Source organism: Anomaloglossus baeobatrachus, chromosome 4, assembly GCF_048569485.1.
Source record: "Anomaloglossus baeobatrachus isolate aAnoBae1 chromosome 4, aAnoBae1.hap1, whole genome shotgun sequence".
NCBI classification, from domain to species: domain Eukaryota; kingdom Metazoa; phylum Chordata; class Amphibia; order Anura; family Aromobatidae; genus Anomaloglossus; species Anomaloglossus baeobatrachus.
The window spans coordinates 638,990,378-639,013,133 of record NC_134356.1 but is presented as its reverse complement, the minus strand read 5'-3'; the positions used below and the strand labels follow the sequence as shown (position 1 = coordinate 639,013,133).

Here is a 22,756-nt window from a genome sequence, read left to right as displayed (position 1 = left end):
TAAGTATTCAGACCCTTTGCTCAGACACTCATATATAAGTCACATACTGTCCACTTCCTTGTGATCCTCCTTGAGATGGTTCTACTCCTTCATTGGAGTCCAGCTGTGTTTAATAAATTGATAGGACTTGATTTGGAAAGGCACACACCTGTCTATATAAGACCTCACAGCTCACAGTGCATGTCAGACCAAATGAGAATTATGAGGTCAAAGGAACTGCCCAAGGAGCTCAGAGACAGAATTGTGGCAAGGCACAGATCTGGCCAAGGTTACAAAAGAATTTCTGCAGTACTCAAGGTTCCTAAGAGCACAGTAGCCTCCATAAGACCATAATCCATAAATGGAAACATTTTGGGACCACCAGATCAATCAGCCAAACTGAGCAATCATGGGAGAAGAGCCTTGGTGAGAGAGGTAAAGAAGAACCCCAAGATCACTGTGGCTGAGCTCCAGAGATGCAGTAGGGAGATGGGAGAAAGTTCCACAAAGTCAACTATCACTGCAGCCCTCCACTAGTCGGGCCTTTATGGCAGAGTGGCCCGACGGAAGCCTCTCCTCAGTGCAAGACATATGAAAGCCCGCATAGAGTTTGCAAAAAAAACACATGAAGGTCTCCCAAACTATGAGAAATAAGATTCTCTGGTCTGATCAGATGAAGATAGAACTTTTTGGTGATAATTCTAAGCAGCATGTGTGGAGAAAACCAGGCACTGCTCATCACCTGCCCAATACAATCCCAACAGTGAAACATGGTGGTGGCAGCATCATGCTATGGGGGTGTTTGTCAGCTGCAGGGACAGGACGATTGGTTGCAGTTGAAGGAAAGATGGATGTGGTCAAGTACAGAGAGATCCTGGAAAAAAAACCTCCTTCAGAGTGCTCTGTACCTCAGACTTGGCTGAAGATTCACCTTCCAATAAGACAATGACCCTAAGCACACAGCTAACATAACAAAGGAGTGGCTTCAGAACAACGCTGTGACCATTCTTGACCGGCCCAGCCAGAGCCCTGACCTAAACCCAATTGAGCATCTCTGGAGAGACCTGAAAATGGCATCCACCAACATTCACCATCCAACCTGACGGAACTGGAGAGGATCTGCAAGGAAGAATGGCCGAGGATCCCCAAATCCAGGGGTGAAAACTTTGTTGCATCATTCCCAAGAAGACCCATGGCTGTACTAGCTCAAAAGGAGGGTGCTTCTACTCAATACTGAGCAAAGGGTCTGAATACTTAAAATAAATAAAAATGTGCAAACATTTCTACATTTCTGTTTTTTTCTGTCAAGATGGGGGATGGGGTGCAGAGTGTACATTAATAAGAAAAAAATGAACTTTCTTGAATTTACCAAATGGCTGCAATGAAACAAAGAGTGAAAAATTTAAATGGGTCTGAATACTTTCCATACCCACTGTAATATAAGGGATAGAAGGGTCAGGGGTTGTCCAGTTGGGACAGGTGATTTAACTCTTAAATACCACCCAGTATGGGTCATCACACATAGTACAAATACATCTGATATGCATAATGTAAGAAGTTGGGTCAGTAGTTGGGTTGTTTGGCTAATCAGGTTCCCACAAGTGCCTTTTATTAATAAATACTTACAAACATTACCCATAATAATATTATTCAATAGCAAGTAGCCTGCATGTTGATGGTTTCCATGCTGGAAAAAGACAATTTTCTACCCTGCAAAATAAATGAAAGCAGAAATAATAGTAAGTGCGGCTTAGCTTAATCCATCTCTGGTTGCCCATACATTGACTTGACTAATCTTGAAGATCACCCAGAAAGAATACCCAATAAATACTGTACTGACTAATTAACACTAGAAGTCCCAGAGAGGGGTCATTTAACATTTCTACCTTTGGAACCCAGAGACGGGTCGAATGACCTGAAGGATTTTAGCTAACATCCTATAATCACCGTCTTTTGTTCTGTAATTAAGGCCATTACTGTCGCACCACAGGAGGTTGTTGTTTTCCATTGAGTTTAGCCATTTAGTTTCTAGTTAGTTGTATTCAGTTTGGATTACGGGTCATTTGACCCTCTTTCGGGACTTCAGGGGGGAGCTCAAAATTTCTGGGACTTCTAGTGTTAAAAACAGAAATAATTCTGTACATTAGTTTTATGTACCAAACATTGGGGGAAAATATACGTTCTCAAGAGTATTACGAGTTTTTCAACTTTCCTTTGCCCCCCGTAATGTAATATTGTCATATTCTCTTTCATTCACACCCTGTGTTCCCCACTCCTCATCTTGTTTTTGTGCCCGTCCTTGACAAGCCTTTCCCCCTCCCCTGGGCACTGCATAATCATCCCATCCTGGTAAATATGGATATTCATAGCCAATTTCATGGGCGTCAGTGGCTTGGCGTTTCCAAGCATCCACCCTCATTCCCTCTGGCTCATCGTACACTGGAGTCAGTTCTGGATCATCATAAATATGCTCGGGTTTGCGAACCTTCCTTGATTTCGCCTGTGGAGGAACATTTGGTCCAAGAAGACCTCCGAAGCCTGTAGCCAAAAGATTTTGTGCCACTTTATCGAATGGCACGGCATATTCACTCTCGGGTTGGTTGGCAAGCACATTGTTCTTGAAAGGCATGGTCGAGTGTGAAGGGGCCATCGCTAGAGAAGCTGAACGAACCGGTTGACGAGGTAGATTGGAGGCTTCCTCTTGACAGTGGTCATAGCTCCCTGGGGACTCGATGCGACTTGCTTTGATGGCGGATTCAATGGAGTTGAAAATATGACTTCCATGGGCTGTTTCAAATTCAAAGTTGCCTTCTCCTGAAGCACAACGGCGGCCGGCCTCGAAGGAAAACATGGTCTGTTGGTGGAAAGGAATGAGAACTATGAAGACAAGTCCATACCCAAGAAGGGAGCAGGTATAATGTTAATATAAAACTACAGTATATGATCAGATTGGAAGCCGCTGGTGATGCATGCACACAATATCATGAAGATGACAATCGGTCAAAACTTCTAGCAATGCAAAACCCTCCCATTTCTTTGATAGACCCAAGGTCATCCTATCTTACGGATTTAAGGCAGTATGTGGCATAAATATTTGACAGATGCAGGTCCCCGGCCCCTTTCTCAAAAAACTGGGAGACCGATCTTCTACCATTGTGAATGGATTCTCAAAAAAATATACAGAGAGAAACGCAAGCATGTCAACTTCTCTACTCCCGTTCTCGAGTTGGATGAGGGTCCCAGAGTTGAGACCCGCATCTCCCAGATATTTATGGCATGTCCTAGGGATATGCCATACATTTCCGAGATGGGAATAACCTTTGAAAATCCTATGATCCAGTGCTGATTTTACAATTTGAAAACTGTATTTAGTGGTGGCTTTTTTATCAGCAGAGAACCCCAATCCCATCACAGAATTACCATAGAAGAAATGGGGGGGGGGGGGGTTTACGATCAGCAAATGCGTCATCCAAGATAAAAGTCCATTTACTGATGTCCAATTAAAACTTACAGAGCATAGATAAAGAATGTATGGTAACGCATTTCTGACCTAGTGTGGTTCTTGGTCAGAAACACATTCTTAATCTATGCTCTGTACCACTGTGTTGGACATATCACTGTAAGTTTTAATTGGTCTTCAATAAATGGACTTTTATCTTGGATGACTCATGTGCTGGTCATAAACCCCTGCTCCCTTTCTTCCTTAAGCTGGGTTCACACATAGCGACAGCGACGTCGTTGTTACGTCACCATTTTCTGTGACACAACAGCAACCTAGTAAGTCGCTGTTATGATCGCTGCTTAGCTGTCAAACACAGCAGACGCAGCAGCGATCATAACGACACGCGTCGCTGTGGAAGCCATGCTGCACTTGGTAACTAAGGTAAATATCGGGTAACCATTACCCGATATTTACCTTGGTTACCAGTGCACACGCTTAGCGCTGGCTCCCTGCTCTCCTAGCCAGGGTACACATCGGGTTAATTACCCGATGTGTACTCCAGCTACGTGAGCAGGGAGCTGGCACTGGCAGCGTGAGAGCACACCGCTTAGCGCTGGCTCCATGCACACGTAGCCGGAGCCAGAGTACACATCGTATAATTAACCCGATGTGTACCCTGGCTAGGAGAGCAGGAAGCCAGCACTAAGTGGTGTGCTCTCACGCTGCCAGTGCCAGCTCCCTGCTCACATAGCTGGAGTACACATCGGATAATTAACCCGATGTGTACTCTGGCTAGGAGTGCATGGAGCAGGGAGCCGGCACTGGCAGCGTGAGAGCGACGGTGCTAGTAACTAATGTAAATATCGGGTAACCAAGGAAAGGCCTTCTTGGATACCCGATGTTTACCTTGGTTACAGCTTACCGCAGGCTGTCAGACGCCGGCTCCTGCTCCCTGCTCGCTTCAGTTCGTCGCTCTCTCGCTGTCACACACAGCGATGTGTGCTTCACAGCGGGAGAGCGACGAGCAAAAATGAAGCAGGACATTCAGCAACGAGTGGCGACCTCACAGCAGAGGTCAGCTCGTTGCTGGATGTCACACACAGCGACAGAGACGGGACGTCACTGCCACGTCACAGAAAATGGTGACGTAGCAGCGACGTCGTTGTCGCCGTCGCTGTGTGCGACACCACCTTTAGATTTCTTAGAGTCTATAGGCTGTGCACTGGACAAATGAGCTGACCTTTTGCTCCATCCAAAGCGCCAGAGCTTTAAAGGGAACCTGTCACCAGATTTTTGAGTTCTAAACCAAAACTAGCACCTTAAGCAGCGCCTTTGCTGTATTCTATTAAGGTGCATATTACCCCATGACCTTCCCTGTAGAACCCACAAATAAGTTTATAAAAACTACAGCCATGTATATAAATTCTTGGGTCCAGTCCGATGGGCGTCTTGGTAGCGGCTCCTATCCCTACTTTTGACGTTGATTTCCATCCTCCTTCGCTTATTGATGTGGATGATGTCACCTGCGTCATCCACGCAGCCAAGCAAAATCTCACGCCTGCGCAGAGAACTCGACAGGTCGTGCAGGCGTATCTATGTTTTTAGCTCTGCCCACAATAGGGCAGAGCAAGGTGTGCCTGTGCAAGCCAGCAATGTCTCTGAGCAAGCGCAAGATTTGCCCAGCTACGTGGATGGCGTCGGTGGCATCATCCACATCAATTATCAAAGGAGGATGGCGATCAGCGCCGAAAGGAGGGACAGGAGCCGCAACCTAGGATGCCCATAGGACCAGACCCACAAATTTACACACATGGAGGGAGCTTTTATAATAGTATTTGTGGCAAGTACAGGGAGAGTCAGGGGGTAATATGTACCTTCATAGAATGCAGCACAGGCGCTGCTTAAGGTGCTAGTTTTGGTTTAGAAGCCCAAAATCTGGTGACAGGTTCCCTTTAAATGTATTATTTCAATGGGACCACCTCTTTCTGGCAAATAGACATCATAAGGAAGAGTCCCTCAATTAGACCTCAAACCCTATATTAACCAGATAGAGGCTAAAAATTGGGGTTCTCTGTGTTGTGGACCAATTACCCCTATATTACATTGACTTCTATCGATTTAATGATGAAATATTTGGCTAGTTGCAATTCCTGCTGACCAGCAGGCCAGCTATAATCTGAAGAGGGGTTGTGTTCAAGAGTAATGTGGATTACTAAAGATAGGATATCAATTTTAGAGGGATATTTTCCCCTATTAGATGCCAGCGCAGCTACCGAGTTTATCCTGGTGAAGCTGCTTTGGAAAAATACCCGCAGTTGTTTTCCTTAAAAGGAATCTGTTACCAGGTTTTTGCCACCTAATCTGAAAGCAGCATAACGTAGGGGCAGAGACCCCGATTGCAGCGATGTGTCACTTACTGAGCTGCTTAGTGTAGTTTTGATAAAATCACTGTTTAATTAGCAGTATATTATCATTACAGGACTACTTGGCTGCTGCAGGTAGTCCAGAATATTCATGAGCTCTGTATAACTGCTAGATCTGCTGCAGAGAAAACATTAATTTTATCAAAATGACAGCAAAAAGCTCAGTAAGTGACACATCGCTGGAATCAGGATCTGTCTCTACATTATGCTGCTCTCAGATGGGGGAGCAAAAACCCGGTGACAGATTCCCTTTAAGCAACTTCACCCATGGCTTTGATGTCACTCCTCTGGTAGTTCAGTCACCGAATTCTTAAAGGCCGCTTTACACGCTGCGATCTCGCTAGCGAGATCGCTAGCGTGCATACCCGCCCCCATCGTTTGTGCGTCACGGGCAAAACGCTGCCAGTGGCGCATAACATCGCTCGGACCCGTCACACTACTTACCTGCCTAGCGACGTCGCTGTGACCGGCGATCCGCCTCCTTTCTAAGGGGGCGGTTCGTTCCGCGTCACAGCGACGTCACTAAGCGGCCACCCATTCGAAGCGGAGGGGCCGAGATGAGTGGGACGAACATCCCCCCCACCTCCTTCCTTCCTCATTGCTGGCGGCCGCAGGTAAGGTGAGGTTCCTCATTCCTGCGGTGTCACACATAGCGATGTGTGCTGCCGCAGGAACGACGAACAATAACGTACCTGTCACTGCAACGATAATTGGGAATAGGGGAGCATGTCAACGATAAACGATTTTGCGACCTTTTTTGATTGCACGTAGGTGTCACACGCAACAACATCGCAAACGAGGCCGGATGTGCGTCACGATTTCCATGACCCCAACGACATCGCTGCGTGTAAAGCGGCCTTAAGATCTGAACTCTATACTTCCGCTGGGACGACACCTGAAAAAATGGACATGTTACTTTTTTAACGGCTCCAGGGTTTCTGAACCCTGAGGAGTATAAAGAAATGAGATATGACGGAAGATGTGCGCAGCAATGTTGTGACATTCCTTTGCATTATGTCCATTTTTGATGGTGGTTTTGCACCACCTTTTCAGGCGGAATCCACCTAAGATATTGTGGACACACAGCCTCATTGAGTTTTTAGCAGTTAAATCAATCTTTCCCATTTTGCTAATTACAGAAAACATTTTTGATATCCCATTAAGGAGAGTCTTTTAGCACAAAATGACTGATCAAACCAAGCAATGGTCCTCAGTGAACTCCAGTGTGTGGCTAAGTAGTTCAGGGTACTGTTCTCTTTTACATCTTTTTGTGTCCCCCCTGACTCCTATAAAGCAAAATCTGTCAATAACGGAAAAAAGAGGAGGAAGAGGACAGATGCAAATCAAGTAGGTGGGAAGTTGCACTAAATTATTTGGCTGTGCCAGGGTGCACCAAACACCTGTGATTTGTTTGAACAGTCATTTAACAAGCAGTTGGATGCTCGGATGGGCGCGACTCAAATACCAGAGTATAATAGACATCAATGGAGAACTAAAGCATTTTTTCAGGAAATCTTCTGGAAAAATGCTTGTATTCCATTATACTCGGGTAATCGAATAGCCCCCATCCGAACATCCAACTTGCTCGTTACAAGTACGGAGCACCCGAGCATGGTAGTGCTCACCCATCATTAGTTACGAGTACTAGCACTTGAACATGGGAGTGCTTGCTCATCACTAGTTCCGAGTACTGATCACCTGAGCATGGTAGTGCCCGCTCATCACTAGTTACGAGTACCGAGCACCCGAGCATGGTAGTGCCCACTCATCACTAGTTACGAGTACCGAGCACCCGAGCATGGTAGTGCTCACTCATCACTAGTTACGAGTACCAAGCACCTGAGCATGGTAGTGCCCGCTCATCACTAGTTACGAGTACTGAGCACCCGACGATGGTAGTCCTCGCTCATCACTAGTTACGAGTACTGAGCAACCGAGCATGGTAGTGCCCGCTCATCACTAGTTACGAGTACCGAGCACCCGAGCATGGTAGTGCCCACTCATCACTAGTTACGAGTACTGAGCACCCGAGCATGGTAGTGCTCACTCATCTCTAGTTACGAGTACCGAGCACCCGAACATGGTAGTGCTCACTCATCACTAGTTACGAGTACTGAGCAACCGAGCATGGTAGTGCCCGCTCATCACTAGTTACGAGTACTGAGCACCCGAGCATGGTAGTGCTCACTCATCTCTAGTTACGAGTACCGAGCACCCGAACATGGTAGTGCTCACTCATCACTAGTTACGAGTACTGAGCAACCGAGCATGGTAGTGCTCCCTCATCACTAGGTACCAGTACTGAGCACCCGACGATGGTAGTGCCCGCTCATCACTAGTTACGAGTACCGAGCACTTGAGCATGGTAGTGCCCGCTCATCACTAGTTACGAGTACCGAGCACCCGAGCATGGTAGTGCTCCCTCATCACTAATCTTCTCACCTTGTCTCGTCCGAACCTCCTCAGGTATTGATAAGGCCAGCTGAAGATCGAATTTCCTGTTTGGCGATCCCTCAGAGAAAGACATTTTCCTTCAGCTACAAGTGTGTATAAACCGGACAGACCACAGCGGGATGAAGCTTCTGTCTGTCTCACTCGCACTGCAAACTGACCAGCTATAAACAAGAAGAAACCATATGAACATTATGGATGTTTTCTCCAGAAGTAGTTTGTTATAATACAAAGCAGATAAGAAAAAGGAGAGGCTGCTCACCACTCTGTAATAAAGATTCAAATGCTGTGAAATCCTGGATATATTGGATGTGCCATGAATGTGTGATAGATCTATCTCGAGAACAGCGCCCCTCTCAGGTGCTAGTGTGAATGGTGAAACGTCTCCATACACGCGGGTCTCTGTTCATTTCGAAGGAAGTTCAAACAACTAAAGATCAAGCAAACTCAAAATTGTCTGGAGCTCACATGAAATAGTTGGGGAGAGGTGCGCATAGAGAAGTTGGACATGTCTTGCTTATTAATGTCCAATGGAATGAGATATCCACTTTAATGTTATATGACACTACTTTTTGGCCCATGTATGTAAAATGCATAGGCATACGTTAGGATATACTGTATTTTTCGGGTTATACGATGCACTTTTCCTCCCAAAAATTTGGGAGAAAAAATGAGGGGTGCATCTTATAAGCCGAATGTAGCTTACGGGGGCTGCTGAAGAGGGGTCACAGAAGGTAGGGGTGATGCTGCGGGCGTTACAGTGCGCTGAGAGTAGTGCGCTGTGCTTAAGACTGTGCTGTGCACTGCGGGTGGTGCGCGGTGCTTAAGGCTGTGCTGTGGGCAGTGCGCTGTGCTGCGGACTGTGCTGTGGGTGGTGCGCTGTGCTGCACTGTGGGTTGTGCTGCGCTGTGAGCTGTGCTGCATTGTGGGCTGTGCTGCGGGCGGTGAGGCAGGGGCCGCCATCCTGAATGTCGGCGATGCGGGCCTCAAATAATGGCACCCAGTCAGCTTGTCCGCAGATGGAGCTCTCAGCTCAAGATCTCATCTGCGCATGCGCCGCCTCCAGCCCATTGATCTTCCAGAAGCAGACTTAAGGAAAATGGCGCCCGGAGGTGGTGAGTGCACAGATGAGATCTCAGCTTGCACGCACCGACTCCGGTCACTATTTATTTGAAGCCCTCACCGTTTAGAGTTTCTGGATGTTCCTCTTGCCTCACAGCGCCACTGTCCACAGCAAGCATCTGGGACACCCGCTGGACCAATGGCAGCATCACTTGTTGTGAATATGTTTTCCAGTTTGGGGCTCCCTTTTGTGGTCAGTGCTGGCGGTGCAGTTGATGTGTGAAGTGAAACCCACACACCTGTGGAGGACTGGCACTCAGGGTCAGATTGGGCTATTTAACTGAGTAGTTTTCTCTTGTTACTTGCCGGTGGTCAATGTCTCCTGTGTGTTAAGGATATTCTGTAACCAGCTCTGCTCACTACCAGAACTCCTCTCAGATAAGTGGTCTTTGTACCTCTGCTGTTTGTTTTCCACTTTCTTGTTGTTTTTTCTGCTTTAATACTAAGGCTTGATTCCTATTTTGTCTGTGTGGAGTTCTTGGTGGAATGGGATCATTCCCTGCTGGGAGTGTCTGTATACTTAGCTCCATGATTCTGCAAGGTATTGTGTTTGTCATGCTTGGTATTAATTCAGTCCTTCATCTGTTTTAGTGTTTTTGGATCCCAGTAACATCAGAGTGCTGATACAGTGGGGGAGAGGTTGTGTGACCTCAGGATTTTTCCATATCAGAAGTGCTGGTATGTATTAGGGTTTTTACGGCTGCAGACAGTTGCAATTTTCTATCCTTTCCTACAAAGATCGTTTGGGCCCCACCTTTGCTGAAATCTGTCTTTTCTGGCTTTGTATTGTGTTTTTCTATATCACCGTAGCCTTTACATGTGGGGGGCTATCTATCTATGTTTGGGGACTGCTCCGAGGCAGATTAGATTTCTTATATCTCTATCTGTGAGATTATTTAGTTCTCCAGCTATGTCGAGGCATCTAGGTCATCGTAGGCACGCCCCACGGCTACTTCTAGTTGCGTGTCAGGATTAGGTCTGCAGTCCATTAAGTTTCCAGCCACTCTGTTACCTTTTTGGGATTCCACATTTTTTTTATGCTCCTTGGTCACTGAATCATAACAATCACCCTACTCCAGCACCGCCCCTGTCTCCTGTGACCCTGCTCCACCACTGCTGCCATCCTCCTTCAGTAAGACACCACCGGATTAGAAGACGGACGCCACTTTTTTCCTTTTTTTCCACTATATTTAGGGTGCGTCTCATAACCTGATGCTTCTTATATAACGAAAAATATGGTAGTTTGAGCCAGCAGGGCAATCTAGAATTTGGGGAGTTATCCCTCTGTACTGGGAGGCCAGTAGTATGTCTATAGGACAAGGATACAGCTGAATACTATGGTGGAGCAAGGAACCGTCGGATCCCTCCTCCACCATTCTGTCTATGGAAAGACTGAAGGGAACTTGTAAGGACCTAAAGGTCATGGGAATGGCGTTTGTGTGGGTATGTCCTTACAGGGGCTTAGAATAAACTGCTTTGAGGTCCTTTTGAGGAATTTTCTACAATCCTGTGGTTTGTTGCGAAAGGGTAGCTGTCAATTACAGCCTTTCTCTAGTGGGTCATGCAGGTGTAGGTGGTGGTCGATTTGCTCCCACTCCTACTAAGCAGTGTTTCCCCTATTGTACACTGTTGTGATATAAATGTACTTACTATTGAATATATTAGTGTGACTGCCGGCAATGTAGCAGAACCCAAGAAGCGCAGCAGTCGGCACCATCTGGCGGCCGATAGGTTATAGTGTTTTATTGAATATCGAGTTTATTGCTTGTGTGCGTTTTAGAGTAATGTGTATATATGAGATAATATGTATAATATGTGTTGGCCTAACGAGTCGTGTCAGGCGGGAGGCACAGTTTGGGGAGTCATGTAATGGGTATATAGGAGTAACAAGAATTAATAATACAGAATGTTTTAGGTTAAGATTTAGTGTAACATAGAGACCAAGAGAGCAGGAGGGGGTGTAAGTCGTAGGTAGATAGTTTGTTAGTACAGTAGTGGATAGAAGCTGACAGGCCTAGTTTGATACAGTTGATAACCTAGGAGACTAAGGAGTACTTCACACACAGCGAGATCGCTACTGAAATCGCTGCTGAGTCACGTTTTTTGTGACCTCATTAGCGATCTCGCTGTGTGTGACACTGAGCAGCGATCTGGCCCCTGCTGTGAGATCGCTGCTCGTTACACACAGTGCTGGTTCGTTTTTTTATTGTTGCTCTCCCGCTGATAAGCACACATCGCTGTGTGTGACAGCGAGAGAGCAACAATCCTGAATGTGAAGGGAGCAGGAGCCGGCATCTGACAGCCTGCGGTAAGCTGTAACCAAGGTAAACATCGGGTAACCAAGGTGGTTACCCGATATTTACCTTCGTTACCAGCCTCCGCAGCTCTCATGCTGCCAGTGCCGGCTCCTGCTCCCTGCACACGCTAAGTTAAGCGGTGTGAGCTGGTAACTAAGGTAAACATCGGGTAACCATACCCGATGTTTACCTTAGTTACCAGTGTCCGGAGGTTCCAGACGCCGGCTCCGTGCAATTGCATGTCGCTGCTGGCTGGGGGCTGGTCACTGGTCGCTGGTGAGATCTGCCTGTTTGACAGCTCACCAGCGACCATGTAGCGATGCAGCAGCGATCCTGACCAGGTCAGATCGCTGGTCGGATCGCTGCTGCATCGCTAAAGTGTGAAGGTACCCTTAGAGACAGAAGGAGGAGCAGAGGATTAGTTAGGCAGACAGGCCAGAAAGTGAGTGAAGTTCTACAGTGTATTTCTAGAAGTACGGACGGGGCCTTGTAGCTTGATCCTGCCCAGGAGCCGGTAGGAAACCTCCCTTCTGTCCAGAGCCTAACGCTCGCCTTGAGGAAGGCTAGAGAGCGTATCAGGATTGGTAGGACGTTGGGGTTAGCTCCGCTGGTGGATCTTTGCAGGGCCGGCGTCAGCACCTGGCAAACCCGGTCAAATGCCAGGGCCCTGGGCTACCGGGGGGCCCACTTGCAGTGGCAGGCCACGCCACCGCTACTCAGGGGAGCCCGGTGCCCACGCTGTCATAGAGGTACATTAAATGATATTGGAGCTGTATACTACATGAGGATGCCTAATGCTATCTGGCTCTGCACTGTGCTATATAGAGGCTGTATACTACATGAGGATGCCTAATGCTATCTGGGTCTGCATTGTGCTATATGCAGACTGTATACTACATGAGGGTGCCTAATGCTATCTGGGTCTGCACTGTGCTATATACGGGCTGTATACTACTTAAGGGTGCCTAATGCTATCTGGGTCTGCACTGTACTATATACGGGCTGTATACTACATGAGGGTGCCTAATGCTATCTGGGTCTGCACTGTGCTATATACGGGCTGTATACTACATGAGGGTGCCTAATGCTATCTGGGTCTGCATTGTGCTATATACGGGCTGTATACTACATGAAGGTGCATAATGCTTTCTGGGTCTGCATTGTGCTATATGGAGGCTGTATACTACATGAAGGTGCCAAATGCTATCTGGGTCTGCAATGTGCTATATGCAGGCTGTATACTACATAAAGGTGCCTAATGCTATCTGGGTCTGCTTTGTGCTATATGCGGGCTGTAGACTATATGAGGATGCCTAATGCTATCTGGGTCTGCACTGTGCTATATACAGGCTGTATACTACATGAGGGTGCCTAATGCTATCTGGGACTGCACTGTGCTATATGGGGGCTGTATACTACATGAGGATGCCTAATGCTATCTGGGCCTGCACTGTGCTATATGGAGGCTGTATACTACATGAAGGTACCTAATGCTATCTGGGTCTGCATTGTGCTATATGCGGGCTGTATACTACATGAAGATGCCTAATGCTATCTGGGTCTGCATTGTGCTTTATGCGGGCTGTATACTACATGAGGATGCCAAATGCTATCTGTGTTTGCATTGTGCTATATGCGGGCTGTATACTACATGAAGGTGCCTAATGCTAACTAGCTCTGCATTGTGCTATATGCGCGCTGTATACTACATGAAGGTGCCTAATGCTATCTGGGTCTACATTTTGCTATATGCGCGCTGTATACTACATGAAGGTGCCTAATGCTATCTGGGTCTGCATTGTGCTATATGCAGGCTGTATACTACATGAGGGTACCTAATGCTATCTGGGTCTGTATTGTGCTATATGAAGACTGTATACTACATGAGGGTGCCTAATGCTATATGGGTCTGCATTGTGCTATATGGGGGTTGTATACTACATGAGGGTGCTTAATGCTATCTGGGTCTGCATTGTGCTATATGGGGTATGCTTAATGTTATATCGGGGTTGCATAGTGCTATATGGGGGTTGCATAGTGCCATATGGGGGTTGCATAGTGCCATTTGAGGGCTGCATAAGTGCAGTATGGGTGCTGCATTATACTCCATGGGGGCTACATAATACTATATAGAGGACTATGGGGGTTTCATAACACTATATAAAGGCATATGGGGGTTACATACTACTATACCCCCAGAGTTGTATGTCCCCTCTACCTCGGTGCTGTATACCCACCAGATCTGTATGTCCCCCCGACACCGGGGCTGTATATCCCCAGAGCTGCATGTCACCCCCCCACCTCAGAGCTGTTTGTCCCCCCACCACAGAGCCACTGCCCCCCTCTAGAGCTGAATGCCCCCCTGTGGAGCTGTATGCCCCCCATTGCTATATACCCCTTTCCTCAGTAATGTGTATGTCCCTAGCCTCTCTTGTGATGTATATACAGCAGTGTCAGTGTTCTCTATGTGCGGCCATGTCTGTTAGTAACGGCCACCAATCAGTGTGGCACAGACACATGCCCAGGAGGAGCTTGATGGACACAAGTGGGGGAGGTGAATGAGGCTGTTGTCGGCTTCCCAATATTAGAAATATCTCTAATGTGTCTGTGTGTGCATATATGATGTGTATATCTATGTATGTCAGGGTATATGACTGTGTCTAGATTTATGTCTATATATATATGTGTTTTTGTGAATTTCTCTTTAACCCCTTAACGACCGCAGATACGCCTTTTAACGGCGACAAATTAGGGTACCTCTTCCGATCCGCCGCTTTTTAACGGCGGTCGGAAAAAAGGGTCTAGCGCCCCCCAGAGTCAGAAAATTTCCGGGGTCTCAGCTGCCGGGGGTAGCCGAGACCCTGGAGATCATGATTCTGGCCGGTTTTTCCGGTCCCCGCTCACCTGATGACCGGTATACACCGTATACCGATGATCAGGTTACAGTAAATGACCGCGCCGGTAAAAAATCATTTAACTCCCATCTGGCATAAACAAACATGTCAGATGGGAGATAAATCTCATCCCCCGGTCCTCTCCGGTCCCCCGGTGTCGCTAACGTGTCCCCCCACCCCCCTTCCTCCCGAAAATCTAACATGGCGCTGCACATACCGGCGCGCACAGCAGCGCGCCGGCCGCATTTCCCCCTTTCCTATGGTTTCTGTCGCATGTGCTATGACACATACGACAGAAACCTGCTCCCCAGGCCCTGCCAAGTCACCCCCTATCCCCACCCCGGTGTTCCCCGGTGTCCCCCGTGCCTGTTAGCTCTGATCCCCCGCGGCCCCCTCCTCCGGCTCCTTCACAGTGCACGCCGGTCACACGTGCAGAGCGCGGCTGTCAGCTTCCTGTGTCTGTGACTCAGACGCTGGCTGCTGCTGCTGCTTGCACAGAGTCTGTAGCTGTGACCCGGGGAGGGTGGGTGCAAATTCTTTGCACCCACTCTCCTCAAATGGATGGTCTACACTCCTAGAAAATGGGGGATACATTCCCTGAACGTGCCCCCCATATTCTAGAAGGTCCAGAATCGCCGCGGGACTTTCACAATGGATTACAGCAGGGACTTGATTTTTTTTTTTTTCTTTTCAATAAATTGGCCAAAGAGGGAATGTTTTTGGGGAGTGTTTTTTCAAATAATTTTTTTTTTTGTTGTCAATTTTTTTTTATTATTACTGTCAATTAGTTATGTCTGGTATCAAATAGACGCTGTGACATAACTAATTGCTGGGCTTGATGCCAGGTGACATTACACATCTGGTATCAACCCCATTTATTACCCCGTTAGCCACCGCACCAGGGCGCGGGATGAGTTGGGGCGAAGCGCCAGGATTGGCGCATCTGATGGATGCGCCACTTCTGGGGCGGCTGCGGCCTGCTATTTTTAGGCTGGGAAGAGTCCAATAACCATGGCTCTTCCCACCCTGAGAATACCAGACCCCAGCTGTCAGCTTCACCTTGACTGGTGATCTAATTTGGGGGGACCCTACGTTTGTTTTTTTTTTTTAATTATTTATTTATAAACAATTAAAAAAAAAAAAACAGCTTGGGGAGCCCTCCAAATTGATCACCAGCCAAGGTGAAGCTGTCAGCTGTAGTTTGCAGGCTACAGCTGTCTGCTTTACCCTAGCTGGCTATCAAAAATAGGGGGGACCCCACGTCATTTATTTTAATTATTTTTTTTTCTTTTTGGGCTAAATACAAGGCTAGGCACCCTTTAGTGCCACATGAAAGGCACTAAAGGGTGCCAGCTTAGAATATGCAGGGGGGTGGGACGTTATATATGTTTGACATCTATCCATTCATCCATTGTAGCATTTTAGGCTATGTGCCCACAATCAGGGTTTGCAGCGTTTTGGGCGCAGAGTGTTTTCCCTGCGTCCATAACGCTGCGTTGTGCAGTAGAAGCACAGTGGAAGGATTTTTAGAAATCCCGTGCCCACTGTGCTTCTTTTCTCCGCAGCATAAACCGACCTGTGGCGCAGCTTCCCGAGCCTCAGCATGTCAATTTATGCTGCGGAGATGAGTGTGCTCTGCAGGTAGCATAGAACTAAAGTCCACAGCAGCCTGAACCCAAATCGTGGGCATGGGCAGCTGCGTTCTCCCGTGGACAACACTCACATCTCTGTAGGAAGGCTGACACTGTGTACTGGACGCCGTGTCGCTGGATCATGGCCACATAGCCTAAAAGAGAGAAATTTGTTGCTACAGCAACATTTTTGTGAAGTACCTGTGGATTCAAAATGCTTACTATACTCCTGAATAAAATCCTTGAGGGGTCCAGTTTCCAAAATGGAGTCACTTGTGGGGGGTTTCTAATGTATAGGTAACCAAGAGGCCCTGCTAATGTGACATGGTGCGCGCAATTTATTTCAACTTTTCCAAAATTCAAATGGTGCTCCTTCCATTCCATGCCCTCCCATATATCCAAACAGGGGTTTTTGGCCACATATGGGGTATCCCTGCGCTCACAAGAAATTGGATAACAACCTGTGGGGTCCACGTTTTGTTGTTGCCTCTTGAAAAAGTGAGAAATGTGATGCTAAAGAAACATTTTTGTGAAAAAAATGAAAATTTTCAATATGGCAACCTAAGCTTATCAAATTCTGTGAAGTATTCGTGGATTCAAAATGCTCAATATACACCTAGATAAAAGCCTTGAGGTTTCTTGATTCCAGAATGGGGTCACTTGTGGGGGGCCTCCACTGTTTAGGCACTTTAGGGGCTTTCCAAATGCGACATAGCGTCCACTAATTATTCCAGCCAAATGTTCAGTCAAATTGCACTCCTTCCCTTCCAAGACCTGCCGTGTGCCCAAACAGTTGATTTCCACCACATATAAGATATCACCAAACTCAGGAGAAATTGCAGAATACATTTCATGGTTATTTTTTTCCTGTTACCCTTGTGAAAAAAAAAGCTACCTGGTTGAAGTAACAATTTTGTGGTAAAATTTTATTTTTTTATTTTCATGGCTCAACGTTATAAACTTCTGTGAAGCACCTGGGGGTTCAGGGTACTCACCAAACATCTACATAAATTCCTTGAGAGGCCTAGTTTCCAATATGGGGTCACTTGTGGTGGTTTTTTGCTGTTTACGTACCTTAGGGGTCCTCCAAATGCGACATGGTGCCCGCAATCTTTTTCAGCCAAATTTCCTTTCCAAAATTCAAATATTGCTCCTTTCGTTCCAAGCCCTCCCATTTGTCCAAACAAAGGTTTCAGACCACATGTGAGGTATCACCGCGCTCATAAAAAAGTGGGTAACAAAAATTTGGGTCAAATTTTTGGAATTACCTCTTGAAAAAGTGAGAGAATTGATGCTAAAGCAACATTTTTGAGAAAAAAAATTACAATTTTCAATATGACAAAGTAACGTTATCAAAATCTGTGAAGTACCTGTGGGTCCAAAATGCTCAGTATACCCCTCAATAGAAGCCTTAAGGGGTCTAGTTTCCAAAATGTGGTCACTTGAGGGGGGTTCCTGCTGTTTAGGTACCTTAGGGGATCTGTAAAAGCAACATGGTGCCCGCAATCTGTTTCAGCCAACTTTGCTTTCCAAAATTCAAATATTGCTCCTTTCATTCCGAGCTCTCCCATTTACCCAAACAAAGGTTTCTGACCACATGTGGGGTATTGGCGCGCTCATAAGAAAGTGGGTAACAAAGTGTGAGGTCCAATTTTTGGTGTTACCTCTTGAAAAAGTAAGAAAATTAGTGCTAAAGTAACATTTTTAGGTAAAATGTTAATTTTTATTTTTTTTCATTCCACATTACTTTAGTTCCTGTGAAGCACCTGAAGGGTTAATAAACTTCTTGAATGTGGTTTTGAGTACCTTGAGGGGTGCAGGTTTTAGAATGGTGTCACTTTTGGGTATTTTCTGTCACCCAGGCCTCTCAAAGTCACATCAAATGGGATGTGGTCCCTAAAAAAATGGTTTTGTAAATTTTGTTGAAAAAATGGGAAATTGCTGATGAACTTTGAACCCTTCTAACTTCCTAACCCCAAAAAATTTTGTTTCAAAAATTGCGCTGATCTAAAGTAGACAAGTGGGAAATGTTATTTATTAACTATTTTGTGTGACATAACTCTCCGGTTTATGGGCATAAAAATTAAAAGTTTGAAACTTGCAAAATTTTTAATTTTTTTGTCAAATTTCAGATTTTTTCACAAATAAAATAAAAAAATATCATCCTAAATTTACCTCTAACATGAAGCCCAATATGTCACGAAAAAACAATCTCAGAATCACCGGGATCCATTGAAGCGTTCCAGAGTTATAACCTTATAAAGTGACACTGGTCAAAATTGCAAAAAATGGCCTGGGCATTAAGTACAAAACTGGCTTCGTCCTTAAGGGGTTAAATATGTATATGTACATATGCCTGTATGTGTATGTATCTGTGCATGTCTATGTGTGGATGGGGCTCACTGTGACTCTTTCGCCCAGGGCCCACAAAAACCTGGAGCCGGCCCTGGATCCTTGTACTGGTCAGGAGCTAGAGCCGTCCAGGGTCGTGTTTGGGACACAGTTGCCACAAAGATAAGTAACAGGGAGGAATTACAGAGTAGCCTTGGCTGCTGGAGGGCTAATACCCAGAGCAAGGGCTAGAAGCAAGAGTACACCCAGGAAACCACGACAGCAGAACGTTAAAGGCCATGTCTGTCCTGATGAACTTGTAGCAAGAATAAAGCCGTTCTTTTTGATTGTTTTATAAGAAAGACTCTGTCATGTGTGGCCCTGCTACATCTCCAATGGAGACCAGCAGCGGGGTGATGGAGGTGACTCTGAAGGCTGCAGTAGGTGCTACACACCCCGGCCAGGGCAGGTCACAGACACATAGCTTTAATGGAGCAGGGGTGCGGAGGAGTCTCTGCCTGGAGGTCGTCTACCTCTACACAGGTGTAGTATCGTTCCCCATGTGATCACTATTACATACATGTGAAGACGATTGACCCGTCCCATAATTTACTGCCCAAGTATGACTTTCACCTTTGAATCCTTGTAGTTTTTCCCTGGCTAATATTTTAGGGCTCAGGCCAGACAGTAGACGACATAAGGACTGTTTTTCAGCCATATTCATAGCATTTCTTTGGTAGTTGAGTGGAGACCCTCTTTAAATCTGGTCATTCTCTCTCGAGAACTGAAACCGGAGGAAACTATAATATTGTTCAGCTTCTATGAAACCTCCCATCTCCTGCCCCATAATTATCTCATCCCCCGCCGTGCCATCATCTGCAGATGCTTTGTCTATAACCCCTGCTTATTATGGGTTCCCGACACAGCGTTTTCCTCAGCACCTGCAGAATGCAGCTTCTCATCTCTGGCTCAGAGCTTCCTCACTACCACATCAAAGTATTCTCACCTCATTAGCATCCTATATATGCAAAAGCATGCTCCTATTACCGTCTTCTTGACCCGTTTCCATCTCATAGGTTATTATAGTCACGTCACCCGGTATCTGCTCACCTGCTGAGGCCTCCTTGCTGGTGCTGTACAGAGAGTTCTCCTGTAGTTGGAGAGAGGAGATGAGCGGCTGGCTGGCTGTCCTTTCCAAAGTTCGGCGTTCCTGAACATAAACACAATGCACACTCAGTCTGTAGCCAAAAACTATTCATTTTTTTAGCAGCTATTTCAGTTTGGGGAGAGATAAACCCTTTTCCAACTAATTACCAGCAATCAAGCATTCATAGGTTGAAGCTCATTAAGAATTTAAAAAAAAAACATAACATTTTAATTTGTTTTTCACTATGTGATAAATTGGGAAAATCGGGAAAAAAATTTTTTGGGTAGTTCTGTGTCCGTCTGAAATCCAATCAATATATCACATTATTCATCTGTGCAGATGAGCAAAAATCAACTTGCAGGACCCGGTCTACTGTGCAGGTCAGTATTCCGTGGCTTCCGGACAGTTGTCCTGTAAACCGCCTCCCACCAGACGGCATTTGTGGTTCCGCATATCATTAGCTGGCCTCGCATGACATTGTGTGTGCACTAGTGATGAGCGGGCACTACCATGCTCGGATGCTCAGTACTTGTAACTAGTGATGAGCGAGCACTACCATGCTCAGATGCTCAGTACTCGTAACGAGACATGAGCGGACACTACCATGCTCGGGTGCTTAGTGTGACGCCCTGGCCTATCAGGTCGTCACAGGGTATTGTGCATTCTGCCCTTCTGTACAATATCCACCTCCTCCTTGGTTACGGGTCCCTGATCTTTGGTGTTTTCAAGAACAAGCTAAACAAAATCCTAGAAACACTCTGCACCACACCCACCAGACACAACAGTGGCTAACCTGAAGGGAATAGGGTTGTCCACTTTGGTTTACCACAGTTGTCGGTGTCAGCGTTATTGGACTGAGTGAGTACATAAGTGACCTTTACCGTCCCAACGGCACCTCCCTGTCACCATCACCGAGTCCCGGCGAATCCCCCCTACCCGTGGAGGGGTTAAACACCTGGCTACCTACACCATCGCCACCGGGTACTCCCAATCGCAGCGGTGGTACTTCATCTTACCACGCACCACGGGTGGCGTCACGAACTTTCCACACCATTCCCTGTAAATACTCCCCCCTTTATTCCGAGTGGCCGCGCGACCCCGACCCTCGGGTCCGGAGACCCCCCGAGCCACTGCGGATCCGGATCCGAGCAGCCTGGCTGCTGACGCGGGGGCGGCACACTCAGTACTCGTAAAGTCTGAGGTCATGTGCACTGAGCCGAAATCCCTCATCAGATGCGATGGCAGTGGAGAGGTGAGCGAGATCATCCTGTGATGCTGCGTATTCATTAGCATGTTAGTACACCCACAGGGGCATGCTAATATGCTAATGGGCCGACTAACAAGGGAAGCAATACCCTTGGGACTAGTGCCCTCGCTCATTAGCATACGATAAAAGATCTTTAGAAATACTTTTTCTAAACATCTCTTTATCTATCTTAGTGTATACAGGGACGGTTAGGCAGGGATTAGAAATATGTACCCAGAACTGATCGTGGTTCAGGGTGCACATTGGACCTGACAGGTCCCCTTTAAACTATTGATTCTTGCAAAGTTTGTTCAAACGACAGATACGCATATGATTCCATTGTATTTGGATTGATCCATGTTTTTCTTAGCGAAGAACTTTTTTATGGTTATGAGAAACAACAAACCTATAGACAAAAAAGCGTTTATATTGATTTAGTCTATATACGGTGTCCATATTCCAAGTATGCAATTTGTAAAAATGACATTTTTACTGTGCAGCAAAATGCGATGTAGTCATTGATCCCAGATCTGAGAGATACGCAGCACAATAAATATAAATCTTCCTATGTATATCCATAGCTTTTCTTCTACCTAATTTATATATGTCAATCAGCATTAACATTAATCTCTTCCAATCAGCGATAATATTAACTCCTTCCCAAACCGGCAAATTTTAATTTTTCCATTTTCGTTTTTCCCTCCTCTTCAAAGAGCATTAACGTTCTTTTATTTATTTCTTTTAGCCATATGAGGGCACCTGTAACTGTCATTTTTCCGTTGACGGGGCTAAGTAAGGGGATTTTTTGGGCGTGGCGAGCTGAAGTTTTTATTAGTACTTGCAACATTTCAATCCATTATTGTGGGAATTTTGAGTAACTGAAAAATACTAATTCAGTTTTTTTTTTTACATAATTTAATTAATTTTATATTTTCGTAGATCAGATTTTAATCGATTCTGCAATACCATATTTTATTTTATTTTTAATTTGGAAAAACAAAGTGTTGGTGATTCAAATTGTTATTGGTTTGGTTTTTTTTTGTTACTTTAATTTTTACAAATTTTCATTTATTTTATTGCTGCCTGCCAAAAAATCCTGAAGGAGAATGTCCAGCCATCTGTTCGTGACTAGTGATGGGCGGACCCAGACGGTAAAAGTCCGGATCCGCACGGTTTCAAAGTTGCCCGGGTGCTGGGCCCAGGATTCCGGGTGTTTGATATGGATCCGACACTCAAGAAATTAAGAAAAACAATTAAGGAAAAATAAAGAAAATAAGAATGAATCAAGCACTTCATACTTACCGAGGCTCCGGCGCAGCTGTACACTGCTCCCGCTCGGCTGTGCGCTGCTCCTGCGGGCTCCCAGGGCCGCTTATCATTGGTCATACATATGCACTGCTTTTCCTGCTTTCCCCGCCCACTGGCTGGCCTGGCTTCTGAGATTGGTTGCAGTCAAACACGCTCCCAGCCTGTGTGACAGTGTCTGCCTGCAATCAGTCATCGCTCATCGTGGCTCATTCATTCTCTATACTCACAGCGAGCAGTCATGCACTATGACTGAGATGTAGCAGCATTGGAATCAGCATGGGACCTTGTGTGGATTACATTAGACCTACAGGTGTTATTGAGGTTAATAAAGTGGTAAAAGGGGGGCCTTTTTGTATTTTATTCCAAATAAAGGATTTTTTTTCTGTGTCTGTGTTTGTTTACTTTCACTTACAGATTAGTGATGGGCTGTCATAGACGCCTGCCATAACTAACCTAGGGCTTAGTGACAGCTGTGGGCTATTATT

The 22,756-nt window shown here is 46.0% G+C and overlaps 1 protein-coding gene across 2 annotated transcripts in view; it reads right to left on the bottom strand.

Annotated features, from left to right (window-relative positions):
• Positions 1 to 1,314: 1,314 nt before the first annotated feature.
• The window catches only part of DOK2 (docking protein 2), a 134,941-nt gene continuing 113,499 nt past the window's right edge, over positions 1,315 to 22,756 (bottom strand). Inside the window, exons 4-6 of one of the 2 annotated variants that reach the window (XM_075343056.1) lie at positions 19,681 to 19,780; positions 8,287 to 8,459; positions 1,315 to 2,833 (exon numbers count right to left, since the gene is read on the bottom strand). In XM_075343056.1, the coding sequence (XP_075199171.1) occupies positions 2,183 to 2,833; positions 8,287 to 8,459; positions 19,681 to 19,780 (924 nt within the window). In that variant the 3' untranslated portion in view covers positions 1,315 to 2,182. The remainder of the gene's footprint in view (positions 2,834 to 8,286; positions 8,460 to 19,680; positions 19,781 to 22,756) is intronic. The other variant, XM_075343055.1, reaches the window with a different exon arrangement.